The sequence below is a fragment of the Entamoeba nuttalli genome, assembly GCF_000257125.1.
Source record: "Entamoeba nuttalli P19 unplaced genomic scaffold asmbl_3725, whole genome shotgun sequence".
NCBI lineage: Eukaryota > Evosea > Mastigamoebida > Endamoebidae > Entamoeba > Entamoeba nuttalli.
The window spans coordinates 1-23,158 of NW_008576289.1; the positions used below are offsets into that span (position 1 = coordinate 1).

Below are 23,158 nucleotides of genomic sequence, written 5' to 3' on the forward strand. Positions count from 1 at the left end.
GATATTACAATCGAAGAATATATAAAAACAATTAGAATAAAAACATTCATTGCAATAATAAAAAATATTTTAAGATAAAAATCTATTAATAAAATAATACCTAATCTCTTGAGGAATCTTAGTTTCAAAATTTATATTGACAATATGAAAAAACAAATAATATTGATAAAAATGAAGAGAAAATTGAAAAGAAGAAAATAGAAGATCTAAAAAATTTACTTTAAAACAAATGTCTCAAGAAGAAAAAGTTATTATTGCACCCAACCAATACTCAATTTAATAGAATTATTAACTGGATTGACTAATAAAGTTGGAAATTGATTATCTATAACACAGTCATTAGTATTAAGAATTTGTTTTATTTAATAACATTAAAACCTAAAAAAATGGTTTATTCAAATTTTTGTTATTACTGAATAATTATATCCAATAATTAACTTCTTATGAATTAAATGAAGATGAACTTCATTTAACAATTGTTGTTTATTATTTACATTAATTAACTAAATAAATATAAAATATTTATAGAACTAAAAGGATATGAAACATTATTTCATTCTATTCAACAACTTCGAATTTATTTACACACAATATCTTAAAATGTGTCTCAAGGTCATTCCATTTATCTAAGATAAAGAGAATAAGATTAAAGAAACTGGTAATTGAATGTTTATGATTAGTGTTATTTTAATAAATGAACCATAAATGGATGAGAATAAAATTCTTCCCAAGACATTCTATCTTTTTCTTCATATACCATCAACTTCATAACTAATTCAATAATTCCAGAGTATCTACAATCATTTATAAACATGGCTGGAAATTGAACTTTCTTTTTTTCTTTCATTTGTTGAATAAACTCTGTTTTTGTTGTAGCAAATGGGAATCTACAAGTTGTTAGTCTATATAAGCAAACACCAATAGAATATAAATCACTTTTTGAAGAATATGTTGTTTGTTCAAACATTTGAGGAGCAGCAAATAATGGTGAAAATTTTATTGTATCCATTTCATCAGCTAGAGACCTTCCAAAACCAAAATCAGTAATTTTAAGTAATGGAAATGGTTGATGATGAATTAACAAGAAATTTTCTAATTTAATGTCTCTATGAATAAATCCTTTTTCATAATGTAAATATCGTTGACACAAAGCTATTTGTCTAAAAAGATCCATTACTAATTCTAATGACGGTAATTCACCTCTTGAAGCAAATTGCTGAATATAATTATCTAAATTTCCTCCATCACAATATTCCATTATTAAAAAGGAATTAGATAATGTTCTTGGTGAAACTAATCCTAAATCATAAGCAAATGAAAATTGTGAAGTACAAAATCCAATAAATTTCACTACATTAGGATGATTACATAATCTAAGTATTGTAGCTTCTCTTTGTAATGTAGAACTATTAATTCCATTAGACTCTTTAATTGCAACAATTTCATTATGAGAATTACTACATTTCATTACTATTCCAAATCCTCCATTTCCAATTGTTTCTATTGGTTTATAATCAGTAATTTCTGATTGTTCTCCTTGAATAAAATGAATTAAACGTTGTATTATTGGGTGTTGAACTATTTGTTGAATTGAAACTCCATTTTTTAATGAATTAATGATAATATGAGCGTCAGGAATTTTCCATATTAATTCTAAGTAATGAGTTATAACAATGTTAATATCACTTTTTTGGTTTATAATGTACGGAATAATAAAACATGAAGGTGAGACTAATAAACGAGGAAATGGTGATGCAGGATCTCTAGACAAAACAAAACTCTCTTCAGTGAAATATATTAATGTTTGAATAGACGATAAAGAACAATTAATATGTAATAAATCACCAGCTAAAAAATTCATTTGATCTTGAGTAATATGTTGTTTAAAAACATAAGAATGAATGGAAATTGGATATATTGGTTGTGTAAAAATCCATAACTGTTCTTGTTCTTCAAATTTACCAAATAAAATATTATATATTGGTAATATACAACCAATATTAAATGAATAAACCTTTTTTAATAATTGAATATAATTAGCAATTTCATGAATACAGTGTTTAGGTAAATTAATTTGAATTAATGCGATTTCTGTTTTATTTTTTAAAAGTGCACGATGCCATTCTAATTCTCCATCATCACCAAAATAGTCAATTAATGTTGGTTCATTTTCAACAAACATAAAAAAGTCTTTATATTCTAAATCCTTAATTTCAACCATATATTAATTCTTTCAAAGTTCTTTATAAAAAAAAACCCTTTAATAGCAATTTGTAATATTCGTTCAACTAAAAATAAATTTAAAAAAAAAATAATTAGGTTGTTATTTACCCACATATGTAAATCCAGAGAAATCAACTCCCCCATTTCTTGGAACATATTGTTTCTCTTCATCAATTGCTTCTTGAGTTTCTTCTAAAAATTCTTCAGAAATCATAGCGAGATCTTCTTTACTAGTAACATTAGGAATAAAAGGTGGTTTAATTTTTTTAGCTTTTACCATTTCAAAATCCATATTTTTAAAGAATGGATGTTTCATCATAATATCAGGATTAGTAAGTCTATCTTCAGGATCTTTTTGTAATAAAGCTGATATAAACTCTCTAATAGCTGGTGGTGTATTTTTTGGGAATCTAACATCATCACTAACAATTTTTTGATACATAGTTTGAACATCATTATCAAAGAAAGGTGGTAATCCTAATAACATTTCATATATTAAAGTACCATAACTCCACCAATCAACAGCAAAACCATATCCATTTCCTAATAAAATTTCTGGTGCAAGATATTCTGGAGTTCCACAAAATGTATTTGTTTGATCTTTTTCAGTTAAACCTTCTTTACATAATCCGAAATCAGTAATACAAACATGTCCTTCATCAGTTAATAAAATATTTTCTGGTTTTAAATCTCTATAGACAATTCCAGCATCATGTAAATATTTAAGTCCAATTAATAATTCTGCAGCATAAAATCTAGTTCTTTCAATAGAAAATCTATGTTCTCTTTGTAAATGAGCAAATAATTCACCTCCATTAACATAATCTAAAATAAAATAAAGTTTATCAGGTGTTTGGAATGAATAATGCATTTGCATTAAAAATGGATTTTTTGATTTAGAAAGTACATTCTTTTCAGCCATTGTATGTTCAATTTCATTATTATCAATAATATGTGTTTTATTTAATATTTTCATTGCATAAATTTGACCTGTTGCTTTTTCTTTAACTTGCATAACTTTACCAAATGATCCTTTTCCAATTAATGATAACATTTCAAAATCATCTACTCCTACTTTATGTGGTTCACTTGATTGTGAATTTGTATTTCCATCTCCTAAGTTTTGAGTTAAATTATTATTAGAATTACTTTGAATTCCTTCTTGACTTGATTGTAATGAACTTCCAGACATAGCTGATAAATTTTTATTTCTAACAAATCGAGAAACAGCTTGAATCCATGAATCTCTTTCAGCTTTTGATTCTGCAGCCATAAAAAATGTTCTGTTTGGTGTTACAATTCCAAAACAATTTTTTTTCTTTTCATCTTCTAATAAAACATCTGACGCTGAATTAACATCAACACATCCTTTAGAATTTACATCTTTTTTATCTTTAAAATAAAATATCATTCCTGTTGGCGTTAACACACACCATCTCTTTTTCCATGACTTCCAACTTCCTCCTTGTTTAACAAGAAATCCTGATTTTACACTGTCCATCTTTCCCAAATTTTAATTTTTTTTAGTTCTTCATTTTAAAAGTTATATTCCTTTCTTCTTATTTTTCAGTTCTTATCATATTCCAAGAACTTTTCTGTTATTTTTCTTTTTTAAAATGTTCATTTCACATTTTTACTTTTTCACCTTTTTCAATTATATACCATTATTGATAAATTTATATGAAAATACTTCAAAATTAAAATGATGTGGAAACAATTTGTATGAATTAGTCATAAGAAAAAGTATTAGAACTTACAGCTAATAATAATCAATTTTAAAGTTCTTATGAAGTTTTATGAATTAAACAGAAAATGTGATATACAACAAAAAACTGCAATAAGGGAAAAAAAAAGAAAAAAAAAACGAAACTATTATTTATAATAAATATGAATAATGATGAAGTACTTCTAGAAAGTGATGGTGTTATTATTAAACAATCTGATTATAATAGATTAGAAGAAGATCATATGCTTAATGATGTAATTGTTAATGCATATTTAGGTGAATTAGAAAAGCAATTTATTAGTTGTCATTTTAAAGTCTTTAATACTTTCTTTAGTGCTAAAATTCATTCTATTTGTAATGTAAATGATGATGACCTAAGAGAACAACGATATAATCAATTAGTAAATTGGTTAAAAAATGATGAAAATTTAACAGATTTACGATTTTTATTATTTCCATGTCATTATGAATCACATTGGTTTACTATAATTGTTTGTAATAAAACTCAAAAGTCTCAACCACAAGAAGATTGGGAAAGAATTAATTCAGATGAAGAAGGAGCTGTTTTTGAAATTGAAATTGGAAAAGAAAAAAGTTATTGTGAACATTATAAAAAAAGTGATATTGGAACAGAGCTTCAAGACCCTCTTTCTCAAACACTTTTAGATTCTCCATTTAAAAAACAAACAACACTAAGTTTAAATAGTGAAATTAATACGTCACCCAATTTATTTTTCTCCTCACAAAATAGTACTGAATTAAAAAAAAATTTAAGTCAATTAAGAGATGCTTCAATTTCTATTGAACCATGTTGTGAAGATTATATTGATTCACCATGTATTCTTGTAATAGATTCTTTAAAAAGTATTTCTCAAACAAATGAATTAACAAATAATATTTTAGAATTTATTAGATGGGAATATAAAAGAAAAGAAAAAGAAAAGAAATGGGATGAAGAATGGGAACAACATAAAAGAATTCTTTCACTTGATGTACCTCAACAAAGTAATGGTGTTGATTGTGGTGTATTTATGTTATATTTCATTCGTAAATTTATGGAATATACTCCATCAGATGGAACAAAATTTAAACAAATAGTAGATGATATGGATCCAAAGAAAGAACGGTTATATATTAAAAATGTAATTCGAGAATTAATTAATAGAAAAACAAATAAAGTAATGTTAGATTGAATTTAATTTGTGAATTAATAAATAATAGTTTTTTATTAATTTATTATAGTTTAAAATAAAAAAAAAATTAAAATTATTGTCAAAACTAAAAAAATTAAATTTTGATATTTTAAGAGTTCTTGTTTAAATTGCATTGTGAATATCTTTCCTCTTTTCTTTTAATTCCATAAATTTGGTGTTTGAGCTTCAATAAAAATTATACAACCATTCATTAAACCTAATGAACATTGTAATGGATTTTTCTTTGATACTGCAAAAGAAACAACGTCAGAAGAAGTAACACGAATAGTTTTGAATATTTCAGAATAAATAATACATTTAACTACACTGAAATCTTTACTTTTAATAAAAATTAAACGAGTATTTGAACAAATAATAATAAAACTATCATCATGTGAAAATTTTGAATCAATCAAACATTCATCTGGAAGTAAATCATTAAATTGATATAATATTTTACTTTCTGTTATTTCAATAATAAGTACACTGTTTTTAGTTGTAATAAGAATAATTGGTTGTGAACAACTTCCATCATAATTAATAACATTTAATGAACTATAATCAATTGATATTGATTGTCCAAATTGATTATTAGCAATTGGTGTATAATTTCCTTGATTAAAAACATCAAGAGTAAGTAAATAAGTACTTTTTAATAATATTTTTTTAACTGAACATTGATGAGAATATAGTTTATTTACTGTTGTTTTTTCAACATTATATAATACTACATCCCCATTACTTAATCCAACACAAAAGATTGAATTGTCTGTTTTACAAAAATCAGTACAAACAACTAAATCTAAAGCAGAACTTTTAGAAGAATATATTGTCATTAAATTCTTTTTAGATTTTAAATGATATAAGTACAGTTCATGTCCAGTTCCAAATAGTCCATAAAAACTATTATCAGAAATTGACCCACTAATTACACATCCTGGTTTTAATAAAAATGAACGTATTTGAACTACTTCTGGTACAATAGAATTAATATTTTGATTAGGCCATAAAGTAAAAGTTAATAGTCCATTTTGATCAATAGAAAATATTCCTTTATTAAGTTCAGAATGCATTAAAAATTGAATTGGACTTTTATTTTCATTTACTTTAGCTAGTCTATAAAGAGTTTTAGTTTTATTATTTTCTAAAGCAATATTTTCTTTTTTATTTTCTATTCTTTTATGTTTTTCAACTAATTCATCAAGTTTAACATCTAATTGTTCAATTCTTTTTTGACATTCTTCTTTTTGAAAAGTTAATTCTTTCATTTCAAAGATATTTTGACATAAACCTATTTTTTTCTCAATAAGACAAAGTTTTTTTCTTAATTCATTTTGTTGATTAATCATATTTTTATGTTCATTGACATTAACTGTTTCTTCTATATCCATTTTTCCATTTTCTTCTTCATGAATTTCTGTTTTTTCATTTAAAAATTCATAATTAGAAGGTAAATATTTTCTAAATTGATTTAATATTTGAATAGAACCATTTTCTCCACAAACAAGAGTTGAATTGTCATTATTTAATGTATATCTAGTAAATACTTTTCCTTGTGTTGGTCTTAAAGAAAGGTCCTGACAAATTTCTTTTTCAAAATGTTTTAAAATAATAAAATTATTTCCTTCTAATCCGCAGAAAATAAAATTATGATTTGGTTTAATATAAATAATTTTATTTGGAATAGAATATTCAAAAATATCTCTTGTTTCAATATTTACTTCTATTAAATCATATAAACTCCATATTAATATTCCTTTGTCTGTAGCACATAAATCTACATCTTCAATAAAGTCACAATCATTATATTTAATTAAACATTTCATTTTTTCACTAACATTTCCATTATTTAATTCTTTTGATATAAATCGATGAATTTCTTTATTTTCTTCTATTTGAATAATATTAAAATTCATATTTTCATCAATAATATATATTTTATTTCCATGTACATGTAATTTATGTAATGCTTGTTTTCCTATTTTTTGAACAAATGCTTGGCTTAATGTAGGAAAATCATAAATAACAAGAACACCTTCATTTGTTATAATATATAATTGTTTTTCATCAATACAACAACATGTAGCTTTTCCAATATCTTGAAAACTATTTTGACTAAAACTACCTAAGAAATCAACTTTTTCATCTTCTATAATATAAAACTCTAAAACACTTTCATTATAAATAATAAATCCATTAGTTCCATTTGTACAATAATGTGCATTTAATAAATTAATTGATGAATGATCTAAAGAAAATGCTGATGAAATTTTCTTTTTTTTAGAATTAACTAAAATAGCTTGTTTATTAATAAAGAATATTAACATATTTCCATTATTTAATAAAAGTTCTTTTACTATTTCTGAATGACTATCTTTCATATCCCAAATATCAAATGATGTTATTAATTTTCCAGAACCATTCATAGTATCATTTTTTGTATTCATTGGTTCTACACGAACTTTTAATTTTTCTTGTGTATTCATTGGAATTTCTGAAAAGAAATGTTTAACTGAAAGAAGTGTATTTCTTTCATTGTTAATAAGAATTCGTTGAAGTAAAGATGTTTCATTAGGAACTAAATAAAGACCCCTATTCATTGAAGAATGTTCTTCAATCATTCTATCTAATTCATTTGATACTGCTTGTTTACGATATTCTTCTGTTGATGAATAAATTGATGCAGGAGGATATTGATTAAAACTTTTTAACTGAGCAAGTGTATTTATTTCAGTTAATGAATTAAATAATTTAAATTGATTTTGAAGATATGAAAGAGCAGAAGATGGTTTATTTTCTAATAACCAAAGAAAGAAATTTTTTCTAATACAATAAAGAATTCCTAACGTATCAGATGAATTTTGATCAGTAAATGATAATAAATATTCTTCTGCTTGTTCAAATTCTGCAATAACTACTAAATGAATGAAATATAATTTATCAAAATAAACTTGTGTTTCTTGTTCAAATATATGTTTTGAACGATTCCATTGATGTTCTTTGAGATATTGCCAAATTAGAAAGTTAATAGAAGCAGTGTTTGTGTCCATTTTAGGGAGTAATTTTTAAGTTGACTTTTTTTCTTTTTTATTTTAATTTTTTTTTAAGTTCTTTTTACTATTTTTAAAAGTATTATTTTTTATTGATATAAATAACAAAAATTTTTATTCAATAATATTTAACCCTTAAAATTCCATAATTTTTAAATATACTTTAATTATATTACAGTTTATAAAAAGAAAATTTAATTAAAATGAAGTGATGACTTCCATGTTAGACACTGACTTCTGAGGATAACATTTGTATTTGTCTGATCTCTTTTCTTTTAAATAAAAAATTAAAAAAAAGAATTAATGAAGGTGATAAATTTATTTTTGAAACCATTGTTTAACTGATGAAAAAAAAGGAATTGACTCTGTTGATGGTTTTATTTCAAGTAATTTTCTTCTAAAAAGTTCACTTTTAATTGGGTCAATTGGTTGTAATATAAATTGTTGGTTTAACTCTTCATGTCTTTCCCAACAAATAACATTAGTTTCAGATTTGTCACAACCACCTTTAATATCAAGAGCAAGATTAGCATGAGAACAAATGATAATATATACACCTTTACCAAATGTTTCAATAAACCAATGATTAGTTTCATCATTAGGATTAGCATTTGTTTGACAAACATTAACACCAAAATAATTTTTACCATCTTCCCTACCTAAAAACTTACCACTATGAACAGCACGAATTAAAACACAACAAGTATGTCCAGGTTCTTTACATTTAATTAATTGAAACATTTGATTTTCTTGATCATTAGAATAAAAAGTTAAAGCATTAACTCCATCATAGTTTTGACCACCAGCAATATCTATTCTCAATTTTGGTGCACATCGTGGAATAATCTCATAAATTTCAGTACTAATTATTCCAAAACAAATACTTGTTTTTTCTTTTTCTAATTGATATAAAATGTTTAATTCATTTTCAATTATTTCTAATTCATTTTCAAAATCATTTATATCACTTGATTGTTCATATTCATTATCATCTTTAGGTAATGTTTTTATTTTTAATTCTAATAAATCAATTCTTCTTTTAAAATCATTAACTTCTTCTTTAACAGTTCCAGTGTTATTAAGAATTTTAATGTCAAAAATTAAATTATTAATTTCTTGAACTCTTTGTGTTACTCGTCTCAAATAGTTTCCATCCATAAAATTCTTTTTTAGTTCTTTTCTATTTGATTAATAATTTGAAACAAGTTTTACTTTTTATTAAATTATCAACCAAATGATAAAGAAAAATATCCTTCTCTTTTCTATCTAATGAATCTAATGATTTTCGTTCAAATGCTCTGATAATGTTCTATTTCTTATTTTATTTAATTTTTAATTAACAAAATACAAAAGAAGGATAAAAGAACTTAAATTAGTGTTTTATACTACTGTTTGTATGAGTGAAACCCCGAGACGTAGGTTCTCTTTTTTTACAAAAGCATCAAACGATAAAAAAAAGAGGGCATCAACCCATTCATTTTTTAGAAAAGAATCACCAAACATTTCTTCCGTAACTCGTTCTGAACCAAGTACTCCTATTTCTTGCTCAATTCCTACTACTCAACAACGTCCATTAAATCAAATTCATCCTTCTCTTTCTTCAGAACATTTAGTTAAACAACCTGGTTCTTTAAAAGTAGAATTGGATTTAGATAGTAGAAAGTCATCAGAAACAATGCCAACTTCAGAAACAAATTCTCTTACAGAAAGTAAAATTTATAAAGGAACAAAAGAAGTTAAATCAATTCAAAAGTTTTTTGGTGGAAGTAAATCATCAGAACTAAAAGAAAAAGAAAGTTCTAAAACAGTACAATTATCTAAAATAAGTAGAAGGTCTTTTATTAATCTTAATAAATATACTAAAATCTCTTCTTTTGAAAAAGAAGATAATCAATTAATAAGTAATATTCAAGATACTTTGGGTATAGGATTTATTGAAAATGAACAAAATTTATCTTATGAAAAAGAAATTGAAATTATATTTTCAAATCAAAGTATTCCTATTTATTCTTCTTTAATTCCTAATCTTGTTTATCCAAATAAAAGATTAATTAAAACACAGTCTGCTTTTAAAGTTTTTATAGATTCATCTATTCAACATAAACATAAAACTTATGATTGTTGGTCTAGTTTATTATTACCTGAAGAATTATGGACAGATAATGTTTATCATCCATTTAATATTATTAATGAAGATTTATCTCCTAATTATCATATTGAATTAAATAGTAATTCTATTTCAAATAAAACTGATTTAAATCAATATGAAATAATTAATATTGATGATAATTATAAATTCTTCAAAGAATTATTTTTTAGTAAATGTTTGTTTTCTAATTTCTTTTTATTGAATAATTTGGAATAAAAAGAAAATATTTATTTTTTAGCACAAACTCAGTTTTATGTTTTTCGTGATAATGTAACTATTTTATGTTATCAAAGACTTTTGTTTCTTCAATTTATCATCGTTTTTAATAATAAAGGAATTCATAGAGTATTATTAACTAATGATGATGAATGTTCTAAATGGTGGCAAACTGTTAATGGATTTAAAGAAAAACCAATTAAAGTAAAACCAAAAATAAAGTTTCAAGAAGAACTTTTACTTTTTGAATCTAAATTAGTTGTGACTCAATATAAATTTGGGGTTATCTATATGAAAAATAATCAAAGAAGTGAAGAAGAAGCATACGAAAATAATGAATGTTCACCATCATTTTGGAAATTTATGAATTTAATTGGAACCAAAAAACCATTAAAAGGATGGCAAAATTTCAGTGGAGGACTTGATACTATTAATGGTAAAACAGGTGAGTTTATGTATTACCAATACTATGATAAATTTAATTTTGAAATTGTATATCATGTTGCCCCATTACTTCCTTATTACAATGGAGAAGAACAACTTGAAAGAAAAAGGTTTATTGGAAATGATATTGTTGTTATTATATTTAAAGAACAAAATGATGAACATGACTGCTTTGATCCACGAGTTATTAGTTCAAATTTTAATCACATATTTATTGTAATCACACCAGAAAGGAATGATTCATTAAATGAAAGATATAAAATTAATGTTGTGTGTAAGTCATGCATTAAACCATTTCCTCCTTTTATTGAAGATAAATGGTATTGTCATTCTATTGACTTCTCTGATTTCTTTATCAGAAAATTAATAAATGGAGATAGAACTGCTATTAACTGTAGTCCATTTATTGAAAGAATGATTCATTCAAATGAGAGATTACTGAAACACATTGTGACATCTTCCTTATAACTCTTGTTTAAAATTAAATTGAATTAATTTATTTGTAAGAAGTTGTTAATTAGTAATTGTTATATTACTGTAAATTCTAGAAGTATCTATTAAAGATGAATGAATAAGTACTTTGTTAATATTTGATACTGATGTTAACATACAATTACTTGAGTTGATAATACATAATAAATCAAAGTCTTCTGGTAATTTCATAAATAATTGAGCTTTACAATTTTCTATAATAATTTGATTTAAAGAAGGTTCATCTGATAAATTTAAAGTTTCAATTCTATTATATAAATCATTTAAATGAATTTTTATTAAAGAAAATGGAAGAAGAATATTTTTATGACAGAGAGAATATATTTTTAATGAAGTTAATGAATTGAATTGAATTAAATTGATTCTTGAAGTAGAAGAACAGTTAATAATTAATTTTTTAATTCTAAGTTTTTTTGGTAAAAGTAATTCATCACATTTTAATTCTTGAAGTTTTAATGGGAATAATTGATTATTATATGAAATACATGATGGATATTTTCTAATAATATTTATCTTAGTTAAATGTTGTAATGACTTTAAACTTGTAAATTCAATGTCATAACATTGAATCTTTAATTCTTTAAGTAATGAACATTTTATTAAATTAAAACAATTTGATGTTTCTTCATCTTCACATTTTAATGGAATTGTTATATCTTCTAAGAATAAAGATGTTAAAGTTGAAGGTATATTAATATTTTTGTATAATCTAAGTGTTAATGAATTTAGTGTTTGTGGAAACACTAATTGATTATATGACATTGTTTTAAAAGAGAGTATATTATTTGGAAGATTAGATATATCACAATAATCACTTGATATAGAAGTTAATTGAGTAAAATTTTGAATATAAGAGGGAATTGTTTTAAAAGATAAATTAGAAGGAAAGTATAATGCATTGAATTGTGTAGTTAAATTTCTTGATTTATTTATAACTTTTAAATTTTTTCCATGATAAGTGAATAACTGAAAATTTGTATCACCACCAGAGAATACTCTTTTATAAAAAAATACATGAGGTAATCTTCGAAGAATTGATTTTGAAAGATTGTTATCTTCATCACTTATAATATCAAAAATAATCTTTTCAATATCACAATCTTTTAATCTATCATATATTTTTTGAGCAGAAAAGCCAACTGATTTATATCGAAAAAATGAATATCGTTTAAGGTGATCAAGAATAAACATTGCCTCATCTGTATTATTTATATCAACAATATAAATTCGTTTTAATTGATGATATGGTCTTAAATCTATAAACTCGTTATAACCTATAATTATTTTTATTGAAACTATATTATCATATTGTTTTAATTGAATAATCTGTGGAACAGTTATTCTTTCAATTCCTAATTGTTGAATATTTTTATTAATTATTGAAACATATAATACATTGGGAACAGTTATACTTTCAATGTTTGGGATAATATTGAGTATTTTATTAACTTTTCTATTCATTTTAAAAACTTGATAAAGTTTTTTACTTAATTTTATTCCATAAGGAAATTGTTTTATAATATGTAATGTGTCTTGACATTTTGAATTAATAAAAGAAAATTGAAGGAAGTCAACATAATCAGAAAAATATAATAAAACATTTGCTAAATAAACCTTTTCAAGAATTGTCATCTTTTCTTCTTGTACTTTTTAAGTTCCTTCTGAAAAAAACAAAAAAGAAAAAAGTTAATTTAACTTCACTTATTCTAAGTAATATCTACTTAATTATTACTCAACTATTCTCTTAAGAACAAATGCCATATTCTCTGCTAAATTCTTCATTGTATTTTTAGCTTCACCATCTTTTTCTACTTCATGTTGATCAGCAACGTTTGGATTATATCCATCATTCCAATAAGTTGATCCAATAGTAATCATACCATTGATTCCAAACCAATGGTTGATAGTATCATAGACATGAATAGCTCCTCCTCTTCTTGCCATAACAACTGCTGCTCCTACTTTTCTGTTCAATGCTCTACTTTTAACAGACAATGGTACGGTTCTATCAATAAATGTCTTAACAACACCAGGCACATCAGCATAATACGTTGGGCTTCCAATAATAATTCCATCTGCAGCAATTATTTTTTCAAGTAGTTCATCCATCACAGGATCCTGTTGCCAACACTTTCCAGTTTTCATACAACCCCAACAAGATTTACAAGTTTTAATATCTTTCCTTCCAAGTTGATAAATTTCAGTATTAATTCCTTCCTTTTCTAGTCCTTCTTTTACCCAACTTAACATAGTAAAAGTATTACCATTTTCTCTTGGGCTACCGTTAATCAATAATACCTTAAGTTGTTTTGTCATTCTTTTAATGTTTTACTAATTGAAAGATCAGATTCTTAAATGCTTTTCTTTGTTCAAAACTTCATAAAAAACCGAAAAAAACTTCAAAAACACCGAAAAATTTTTTTCGTTTAGTTATAAGCTATTTTTAGAAATTTGTTTTTTATTTATGTTATTTATTCCAAAATTAAATAAAAATTTTTTTCAATTAGAAAATAAAAAATAAAAATAAAAAAGAACTTAAAAATTTTATATTATTTTTTACCATGAAAGCTATTTTATTTGTTATGATTTTTGCTGTATGTTTTGCTGCTGTTAAAACACCTACAACAACTCCAGTTGTTCAATCAAAGAAAACACAAACACCATTAAAAGAAGTAAAACCATTGAATGGAACAAAACCATTGAATACAACACAGCCATTGACTATTAAAAAACCAATGAATGAAACAAAACCAGCAAATATTACAACTCCAGTTCTTAACAATGAAAAGAAAGAATTAAACGTTACTAAACCAGAAAAGAAGAAACAAAATAAAAAGGAAGTTAAAACAAATAAAAAACAAAACAAGAAAGTACCAACCAATAAACATAAAAAACTTGTTAAAAAATACCAAAAGCAATTAGCACTTACATTACAAAAGATGAGTTTAGAAGATAAACCATCTCATAATCGTTTATGGAAAGTAGAAAAGAAATTTTTTAAACTTCACAAACAAGCACATAATGTAATGGATAAGTTTGGTGATCTTAAACATTCATATGATATGATTTAAACATAATTTAATTCTTTTTTCTTAATATATATAAGAAAATTAATTTAAAATAAAAAAAAATGAATTATTGTGGAATATTCATAATATATGGTCCTTTAAAATCTAAAGGTGTAAATTTATTAATTTGCACTTCTTTTTCTAAAGCAGAATAGTTATACCCACCATTCTTTTCATCTAAGAATGATGTTTTATCGAATGTTATATTAAATGAACTAAAGGCAATTGTATCATCCCCATAATTCAAAAATCTTGAGTTACCAAATTTAAAGACATCATAAGGAATAAAATAATATCCACAATATTTAGTATTCTCTACTGATACTACTGGAACAAATAACTTCTCTAATTCTTGATATGTTGTTGGATCAGTAATAATTTCTTCTACTGTATTTGATCCATCTTCCCATACCATAAGATAGAATTTTGCTTGACCTTCTTCTGAATTAGTATATCTTATTTTTACCATTGGAGCAGATGTATAAATCACTTGAACATTCTTTTCTGATTGTAAAGCAAATCGTAATTCTTTTCCTTTATTCTCTTCCCTTGCACAATAATCGAATCCAAGTGCTGTAGCATATTCCATATTCTTTGCCATTTCAGAACATTTTAAGATAGTACCATCATTATATCGTTGTAATTGAACAATTCTATAAAATCCATTAGCACATTCAGTTGCGTTCATTGATTGTTTAAAACATTCATAATCAATTGGAATCCAATTTTGATAGGTTCCAAAGTTAGGACAAAGAGCATCTTCTTGGACAGTCGAATGATTAGACATCCAATACCCAGCACTATGTCCAGTAAATCCCCAACTATTCTTTACAATAAACCCACCTTTAGAATATTCATTTATCTTACGGTGTTGAGCATTTCTATTAATTCTAAAGTCATCATTCCATCCAACAATCAACATAGAATGAACTCCTGAAATATATGACTTTCCAGTAATATCAAACACACCATTATTATCAAATGATGATATTTCTATTTCATAACAATAATCACCTTCACATGGAATTCTTTTATTAACACAGTCTGCATTCTTTGTTTGATCACTAAGTCTTGAACATTTTGTTCTAAAAACTTTATTGTAAAGTCCATGTGTCCATGTAACAGGTAATTTAGTATTAACAAGTAAATTTTTTACATCTGAAATAGAATATACAGTAGTAATATTATTAACAGTAAATTGTACTGGGTTTGACTCTAATGTCTTATTTAATTCTGGACAAATATTCCATTGATCTTCTGTTGGTTTATATGGACATGCATTTTCTGGTACTGCCCATTTATTGTTTACATCTTTAAAATAATACAACCACTCAGGAAGTCCATCAGAGGCATTATGAGAACGTTGTCCATTTGTACAATAAGGACTTGGATTAGGTACAGAACATGTATCAATCATCTTAATTCCAAAAACTTGTTCACTAAAAGAAACATATGAAGTTAAAGAATGACCATGATTCTTTTTAGCCTCAGAATTATAAGCAGACTCTAAGAAACCAGAAGTAGCAAAAGACCAACAGGTTGAACGAGACCCTTGGTCTTTGGCTGGGGTTAAAGCTTCCCATGGAATAATAAATTTGACTGGGAGTTGACTGACAGTGTTATATGTTGGTTGTTCAAGGTCTTCCTATGTCATTGTTAATTATATTAAATGAGATGAAATAAACGGACAAACAATACGAGTATTAAGATGAACAAAAATTCCTACATAAACACACAATGAAGCTACTACCAAAGTTACCAATGATACAAAAAGAAGAATAAAAAATAGAAAATCCTTTCCTTGACGAGGAAACAAGATATTACTTTGCATCATTTTGTAGGAAAATACTAAGAGATCTAAGATGAATGATTTGGATGAGAATTAAATAATAAATTAATAATAAAATATAGTTTTTAAAACAAAAAAATTAAAAAAAGAAACTGAAGAAGAAATAAGAAGTATTGAAATGGAAGAAGACTCAAAGGAAAAAGAACAACTTAAATTTCCTAACTTTCTTCAAAGATACACTACTCAGTATTATGTCCCTAATATTGATGATCACCAATACTATGACCAATATATGTTTGACCATTCTAATGGATTAGTTATTATGGGTATTGCTCAATGTCATCCTGCATGTAAAGCAAAAGAAATATCTATTCAAATTGTTGTTGACCAAGGGAATAATAGACCTGTTAAAGGAAAACATAAAACCAATGCAATTAAACTTAAATCAAAAACAGTTATTGTCAAAATTACTGCTGATGGTGTTGAATATCCAATTTATGCAGGATGTAGTGGTAAATTGATTGAACTTAATGAAGAGCTTCTTAAGAATCCATCATTAATCAAAAATGACTCTGAAGGAAAAGGGTTTATTGCTATTATTCAAAGATCTACTACTGGTAAAGTTGATGAAATCAAAGCAATGAATTTAAAAGATTATTGCATGTTAAGAAATATAGAAGTACCAAAATATATTCCACTACCAGTTGCTAATGAGGAGTATGATATTGATGATTATAGTTAATGTCATACTTATTCTGATTGATTGAATTTATTTTGTATCTAATAAATTCTAAATAAGTTTTTAAAAAGGTTCATTCTTTTTTTTGTTAGGTATTATAGTATGTCATTGGAATATTATTTATATTAACTACTTATTGGTTAAATACAATTGTGTTTAATTCTTTGTAATATTATTGTTTAAAAGATGTTTATTTATTTTGTTAATTGAACTAATTCTGGTGGATTGTATTTATAATAAACCATAAAAAGGTTTCAAAATAACTATTTATTATTGTTAAGCACATTCTTTGCTTTAATTTTAAAATCATTAGAAAGAAATACAGTTCATTTTAATAAATTTTCATATACCTCTTTTTTCTGCTATTATAATGAATGATTTATCTATATAAATTTAATTAAATAATATTAAACAAACGTAAGACATCATCACTACTTAAATCAATACTATGTTTTCTCGTTTCATTTATTTTATTTTCACTAACTAAATATTGTTTAAAATCAACTCTTTTCTTTTGTTTTAAACATTCTATTAACCAATCCTTGTTAATAATAGGAACATTCTTAGTAGATGCCCACAGAATTAATTCTTTTGGAATACTTCCTTTGATATGAACTATAGTATTAATTAATGGTGTTAGTTGAATTTTGAAAGTAGCTCCATTAACAATACATTCATTTTTTAAATTAAAGTCTACTTCTCCATCGCAATAAATGCAATCACCACTAAAAATTTTTTGTGTTGTGCATTGATTTCTTGATGACTGGAATGGATTTCCAACTACAAACTTAGAGAGTTTTTGAATAGAATGGAATTGTTGAATCAACTTATTGTCATATTGAAAATTTATTTTTTTCTTTTCTTGCTTTTGCTCTGGTTCTTTTTTTTGTTGTTGTTCTTCTTCAAATAGTTCTAAAACTTTATCTATTTCAATATCCTCATCATCACTACGATTATTCACTGGAGATTTATCAATGTCTATGAGTTGTGTGTCTGAATTTACTGAGTTCATTTGAGTGAATTGAGTTTTAAAGAGAGAAGGTGAAGAAGTATTTGTTTTAGTTATGAATGATGGTTTGTCTACAACAAGGGTGACAGGAATTGAAGCTTTAGGAATATTAACGCAATGTAAAAAATTTTGTTTAGTAATAATATTATGTGAGTGTTGTTGAAGGTTGGTATTTCTGACAGTTGTGTATTTTTTTTGAGTTACTATGTTAGGCAAGGAAGTAGGTTTAGGAGAAGGTACTGAAGGTGTCTTTTTGTTAAAAGGAATAATGGAAGATGATTTTGGTTTGGTGTTCGTTGAAATTCGTTGTATTCTTCTACACTTTGAAGGATTATCAATTCTTCGTTGTTTCATAGTAGCGAAGTCAACAAACCGTTCTTCATCTATTTCTATAACTTTAAGGTGTTTAGCATAAGATTCCTCAATTAATTTATTTTGTTTATCTTCATAATTTATCCATCCTTTATCACTATACCATTGCCATTGTGCATTAGGGTCTATGACTATAACATCTTCTTCAACTGGTACACTTTTGAGAATCTTATTAGTGAAGTGAAGGGAAGACATTTTGATTGGTTTTAGTCATTCAGATCCTTTTTTTAATCTGCTTTAAATGATTAAGTTATAATAAATAGTATTTGTAGAAAAGAAAAAAACTAAAATGAAAAGAAAGTCTATATTAAAGAAACAATAAAAAATGAATAATACAACTACTTAGAGTCAGGAACAATGATGTTGTTAATTACTCTTTGAACAATGTCATAAGGCTTAAAACTGAATTGAATTTTTTGAAGACTATGTAATAAAGTAATAATACTTCCAATAGCACGTAATTTTGAGAAGTTAAATAAATCAAGTTCATCAATTTTATTTGGAATGCAATTGATATTCACAATGTCATGCATCCAAATAGTCATTATAGGAATGCCTTCTTTATCAGTACATATAGATCTATAATTTTTATAATTATTTCCTATTTCAAATAATATTTGAAGCTTCTTATAAAGTTGTAATTTACTCTTTTTAACTTTAGACCAGACGTCAGGGTGTTTAATAGATATTGTTGTTAAAGTAGAATAAATCAAGTAACATGTGTTATATCCTTTCATTTCATAGCAAGAATTAGCTACTTTAATAAAATATTCACAGATCTTATGGTTTTTAAGAATATCCATGGCTTTAAGAGCTAAAAACTCTATTTTTTGACAAGACTTTATATAAGCTTCTAATGTATTATTCTTTCTAGATAAATAGAAATCATGACAATGAATTTTTTGAAATTCTGTTAAATCAAATAAAACTAGTTGTTCAGCAAGAAATACTGGGTTTAGTTGAATTAAATTAACAACTTTAGTTTTTTGATCTTTTGAATAAATTGGGTCTATAGTAAAGGTTTCTAATAATATTTTTATTTGTTGTTCATCTCTAGTTTCTTCTGTTACTATACTAAATAAAACATCACGAGCAACACTTTTCATATATGGAGCAACTTCAACCTCAGTATTTTCATCATGTTTGTGATCATAATTCTTTAAGAAATTAAGAAACTTGTTTTTGAAAATAACAGTTAACTGTTCACTTTGAAGTAATGGAGATGAGTTTAATTCTTTAAAAAATTCTGGTTCAACTTCACAAATCATTGTAGCCATTATATCAAGCCATGACAATATTAGTCTTTCTAGTCTTACATATTTCCAACTTAAAAAAGCTTTCATTTCATCATCTTCAGGGTGTTCTTGATTAAAAATATTATAATAGTTCATTATTGTGGCATAAACATCTCTGTGCTTCATTACGTATGGAAGAAAGTAAATAAAATTTCTCATATATTGTTCTTCATGATAATTATTATCAAATATTAAATCAAACATTGTTTCATCTGAAGCTGCAGTAATTTCACGAGAAGAGACACCATCAATGTAATAAGGATCATATTTTTCTTTCTAATCTAAGTTAATATCAAATATTGGCAAAAAGAATGAGAATATAAATAACAAACAACAAATATAATTTCATAGTTTTGAGATATTGTTTCATAAAATAATTTTAAATGTAACATTTTCCCAGGATCATCAAGAATTGCAAATCGACTAATAAACGCATCACAAAGTACAGTTTCAGAAATCGGAAGTAATACTTTTATCATAACTTCTAATAAATGAAAATGAGATACTTCCATCCCATTACATAAAATTCTAGCAGATCGTAATAATTTAGTTTTTGATTGACTAAGAACTGAAGTAATATTACTAATTTCATCAAATAAATATATTTGTTCATTTTCCAATAATTTTACCAAGTGTGAACAATCAATATTAGTTTGATTTGTTTCTATGTCTTCTGGTATATAATCTTCTTTATATATTTTGTCAATTAATTTGGTTAATGGTTTCTGGGAATTATTAATTTTGTCAATTAGAGTAACAACGCTAGGTGGTAAACTGACTAAGATGTTAGCCATTTTTTTATTTTGTCGTTTAATAGGGTCTCTATCAGTTTTAAAAAGAAGTGATGAAACTCGTGTTAATGTTTTTCTTACAGATTTACGAGGTAAGGATTTAGGTGAGTATGTGCTCATTTCTGTACTTCCACTTCTAGTCAAAGTTGTTGTCTCATGAAGACTTTTAAACTCTGAGGTACTTGCCAATGACATAGTTTTTCTTGAAGTAATAAATTTTCATTTAAAGTTTTTTTGTTTTTATTTTTTTATCAAAAAAATATATTTTATATTTATCTTCTCGGAAATAAAAGCCAAAAGAATTAATGATTAAATAGAATATTATCTTTTAATATTTCATCTATAACAAAAAGTAGAATAAAAAACATTTTTTTTTTAAATTATAACAATTATTTCTTATTTTTTTTTTGGGTATTTTCTCTTATAAACTTCTGATAGAACTCAAAAATACTCTGAAAGAAGGATTGCAATGACGTTACGTGAAACGTCGTTTTATCTTTCATTTATTCAACAATCACGATGTTATTACGCCAGTTTTCATCCAAAACCAAGACCTGGAGGTGGATATTATCTTATTATGCAAAAGTTTAAAACAAATGCAATTCTTTTTGACACATTTGATGAAGATCATTTATCTCAAACTTTTAGACTTCGTGTTGTTGATCACCAAAAACGATTTCAATCTTTACACTTAGGAATTGAACCCTTTTCTCCAAACAATTTATATCTATCGTCAACACATCAACCGTCAATTCGTTTTCGATTAATTAATAAAAAATTTGAATGTTTAATACAACATGAATCTCCTCAAATAGGTACAACAGAAAATATAACGAATTCTTCAGTTAATGATCACTTTGATGTATTAGGTGAATTGTATGCTGGAAAACAAACAAAAGAAGGAATAATGGTTGTAGTAAACACTGCTCAACATTTTCTCTATAAGTCTAATTTGTCAGGAATTTATGGAATTGGAACATATGCAGTTCCATTTAAACCAATTCATTTCATATCAATGGTCAATGAAATACCAAACGTTGACATTATTCCTGGAACTGTTTATTTTAAAGCTTGTCTTCATCAAAATTTTGAACATTCAACTCTCTTTAAAATGGAACAAGGAGAAATTGGTGTTAAATTTCATGTAGTATGGAATAATTCACCAACAATGAAAACAGTTTCTGGTGATTGGTGGGTAAAGGCTCTTGGAAATGGGGAAGGTGGAAATGATATTGTATTTTGTGAAGAACAAGAAGCTAACGAGTTTTGTATTTCTGGTGGAAGATTAGAAGTCATAGAAAATGGAAAAATAAGGACATATATTGGATTAGGAGAGAAGAGAGATGATGAAAGTTTCTTTTTAACAACATATCCTTTAGATTTATTAACTTTTAAATTAGAAGTAAAAATTATAAGATATTTTGATAATCAGGAAAAAACTACTCTTGAAGTGTAGTAGTAGTAAGAGAAAACATTAGTTCTGCTTTTAAATACATTTGTCAACTAATTATGTGCTTAATATTAATTAATTGTTTCAAACAAGATTTATATTGTCAGTTTGTTGTTGTTCATATTTTTTAACAATAGTAAAAGGAATATTTATTATTCAATTTTCTCTTACTAACAAAATATCTCGTTCTTTTATTAATTTTATAAACATCCATTTTATTTTTATTGTTCTTTTCATTTTTGAAGGTTTGGTTAGTGTGTAATGATATTTTAATTACTATTATTTTAAATAATTTTTACGCTAAGGGATTGGGTCTTATACTAAAATAAAATCTATTGTAACAATAAAAATCGTTCTAATTGTAATGAAATTCTTGTTTCATTTTGTTTGAAGTAACACAGAAAATACTTTTTAAACAAATATTTCGTTTATAAACCTCTATTCATAGAGAACATTTCTAATTACCCTATAATAAGAATAAGTAAATTCAGTTTTTTTGCAATGAAGCTTATATACTTCTCAATAAACTATAAACACATAAAAAAGTTATCATTCACAGTCTTGAGAGTGTTTAGTTAAACACATTAAATGCTTTTTATTATCTCATTTATTTACAACATTACAACGTTCCTCTCATTTTTTATCAAACCATAATATTGGTAATTACTCTATACATTTTATAACCTTTTCATTTGCTCTTTAAAATGTTATTCAATAAGATATGTCGTAGGAGAAATAAATTTAGCAAGAAATATAACTAATTTTTATGAGAATATTGTTTGTAAATAGTCATAAACATAAAACTTACCTCATTACTCTTTGTACCAATATCTACAATTATCATTGCAAAAATAGCTTTTTCATTGTTATATTATAAGCATCAATTATAACATATATATAACTAAGTGCAACTGATGTAATTAATACTATACTATTAATAAATATCATACTACGACTTCACACCTATTAGTCGTTAAAGAAGTTTATAAAAAATAAGAATATCTTGATCGTTTCTTCAATCAAAAAAGAAGTTTTGAAAGTTGAATGATATAAGAATAAAATTATTTTATAAATTAACATGATATTAGAATATAGAAATAATGTTCCAAACATATTAAAATAAAAAAAGAATATATAAGTAAACTAAAAAGA

General features: G+C 25.0%; 14 protein-coding genes across 14 annotated transcripts; 5 read left to right on the plus strand and 9 right to left on the minus strand.

Moving 5' to 3' along the window:
* Positions 1-682: 682 nt before the first annotated feature.
* Positions 683-2,221, minus strand: ENU1_078930 (protein kinase domain containing protein; the record flags this gene model as incomplete). Its single annotated transcript, XM_008858637.1, has 1 exon — positions 683-2,221. One exon carries the CDS (start codon positions 2,219-2,221, stop codon positions 683-685), a length of 1,539 nt encoding a protein of 512 aa, XP_008856859.1.
* Positions 2,222-2,323: 102 nt separating this feature from the next.
* Positions 2,324-3,724, minus strand: ENU1_078940 (PH domain containing protein kinase, putative; the record flags this gene model as incomplete). Its single annotated transcript, XM_008858638.1, has 1 exon — positions 2,324-3,724. One exon carries the CDS (start codon positions 3,722-3,724, stop codon positions 2,324-2,326), a length of 1,401 nt encoding a protein of 466 aa, XP_008856860.1.
* Positions 3,725-4,110: 386 nt separating this feature from the next.
* ENU1_078950 (Ulp1 protease family, C-terminal catalytic domain containing protein) lies at positions 4,111-5,142 on the plus strand (the record flags this gene model as incomplete). Its single annotated transcript, XM_008858639.1, has 1 exon — positions 4,111-5,142. The coding sequence occupies one exon, from the start codon at positions 4,111-4,113 to the stop codon at positions 5,140-5,142; it is 1,032 nt and encodes a 343-aa protein (XP_008856861.1).
* A 158-nt stretch (positions 5,143-5,300) lies between these two features.
* On the minus strand, positions 5,301-8,192 carry ENU1_078960 (hypothetical protein; the record flags this gene model as incomplete). Its single annotated transcript, XM_008858640.1, has 1 exon — positions 5,301-8,192. The coding sequence occupies one exon, from the start codon at positions 8,190-8,192 to the stop codon at positions 5,301-5,303; it is 2,892 nt and encodes a 963-aa protein (XP_008856862.1).
* A 318-nt stretch (positions 8,193-8,510) lies between these two features.
* ENU1_078970 (hypothetical protein) lies at positions 8,511-9,350 on the minus strand (the record flags this gene model as incomplete). Its single annotated transcript, XM_008858641.1, has 1 exon — positions 8,511-9,350. The coding sequence occupies one exon, from the start codon at positions 9,348-9,350 to the stop codon at positions 8,511-8,513; it is 840 nt and encodes a 279-aa protein (XP_008856863.1).
* A 517-nt stretch (positions 9,351-9,867) lies between these two features.
* ENU1_078980 (Rap/Ran GTPase-activating protein, putative) lies at positions 9,868-11,469 on the plus strand (the record flags this gene model as incomplete). The annotated part of the gene is made up of 2 exons (XM_008858642.1): positions 9,868-10,516; positions 10,580-11,469. The coding sequence occupies 2 exons, from the start codon at positions 9,868-9,870 to the stop codon at positions 11,467-11,469; spliced, it is 1,539 nt and encodes a 512-aa protein (XP_008856864.1).
* A 45-nt stretch (positions 11,470-11,514) lies between these two features.
* Positions 11,515-13,125, minus strand: ENU1_078990 (hypothetical protein; the record flags this gene model as incomplete). The annotated part of the gene is made up of 1 exon (XM_008858643.1): positions 11,515-13,125. The coding sequence occupies one exon, from the start codon at positions 13,123-13,125 to the stop codon at positions 11,515-11,517; it is 1,611 nt and encodes a 536-aa protein (XP_008856865.1).
* Positions 13,126-13,221: 96 nt separating this feature from the next.
* Positions 13,222-13,809, minus strand: ENU1_079000 (iron-sulfur flavoprotein, putative; the record flags this gene model as incomplete). The annotated part of the gene is made up of 1 exon (XM_008858644.1): positions 13,222-13,809. The coding sequence occupies one exon, from the start codon at positions 13,807-13,809 to the stop codon at positions 13,222-13,224; it is 588 nt and encodes a 195-aa protein (XP_008856866.1).
* A 245-nt stretch (positions 13,810-14,054) lies between these two features.
* Positions 14,055-14,564, plus strand: ENU1_079010 (hypothetical protein; the record flags this gene model as incomplete). Its single annotated transcript, XM_008858645.1, has 1 exon — positions 14,055-14,564. One exon carries the CDS (start codon positions 14,055-14,057, stop codon positions 14,562-14,564), a length of 510 nt encoding a protein of 169 aa, XP_008856867.1.
* A 64-nt stretch (positions 14,565-14,628) lies between these two features.
* ENU1_079020 (papain family cysteine protease domain containing protein) lies at positions 14,629-16,395 on the minus strand (the record flags this gene model as incomplete). Its single annotated transcript, XM_008858646.1, has 2 exons — positions 14,629-16,206; positions 16,255-16,395. 2 exons carry the CDS (start codon positions 16,393-16,395, stop codon positions 14,629-14,631), a joined length of 1,719 nt encoding a protein of 572 aa, XP_008856868.1.
* A 133-nt stretch (positions 16,396-16,528) lies between these two features.
* On the plus strand, positions 16,529-17,092 carry ENU1_079030 (hypothetical protein; the record flags this gene model as incomplete). The annotated part of the gene is made up of 1 exon (XM_008858647.1): positions 16,529-17,092. One exon carries the CDS (start codon positions 16,529-16,531, stop codon positions 17,090-17,092), a length of 564 nt encoding a protein of 187 aa, XP_008856869.1.
* A 394-nt stretch (positions 17,093-17,486) lies between these two features.
* Positions 17,487-18,665, minus strand: ENU1_079040 (WWE domain containing protein; the record flags this gene model as incomplete). The annotated part of the gene is made up of 1 exon (XM_008858648.1): positions 17,487-18,665. The coding sequence occupies one exon, from the start codon at positions 18,663-18,665 to the stop codon at positions 17,487-17,489; it is 1,179 nt and encodes a 392-aa protein (XP_008856870.1).
* Positions 18,666-18,808: 143 nt separating this feature from the next.
* On the minus strand, positions 18,809-20,751 carry ENU1_079050 (RasGEF domain containing protein; the record flags this gene model as incomplete). Its single annotated transcript, XM_008858649.1, has 2 exons — positions 18,809-20,041; positions 20,098-20,751. 2 exons carry the CDS (start codon positions 20,749-20,751, stop codon positions 18,809-18,811), a joined length of 1,887 nt encoding a protein of 628 aa, XP_008856871.1.
* Positions 20,752-21,025: 274 nt separating this feature from the next.
* ENU1_079060 (hypothetical protein) lies at positions 21,026-22,012 on the plus strand (the record flags this gene model as incomplete). Its single annotated transcript, XM_008858650.1, has 1 exon — positions 21,026-22,012. The coding sequence occupies one exon, from the start codon at positions 21,026-21,028 to the stop codon at positions 22,010-22,012; it is 987 nt and encodes a 328-aa protein (XP_008856872.1).
* Positions 22,013-23,158: the final 1,146 nt, after the last annotated feature.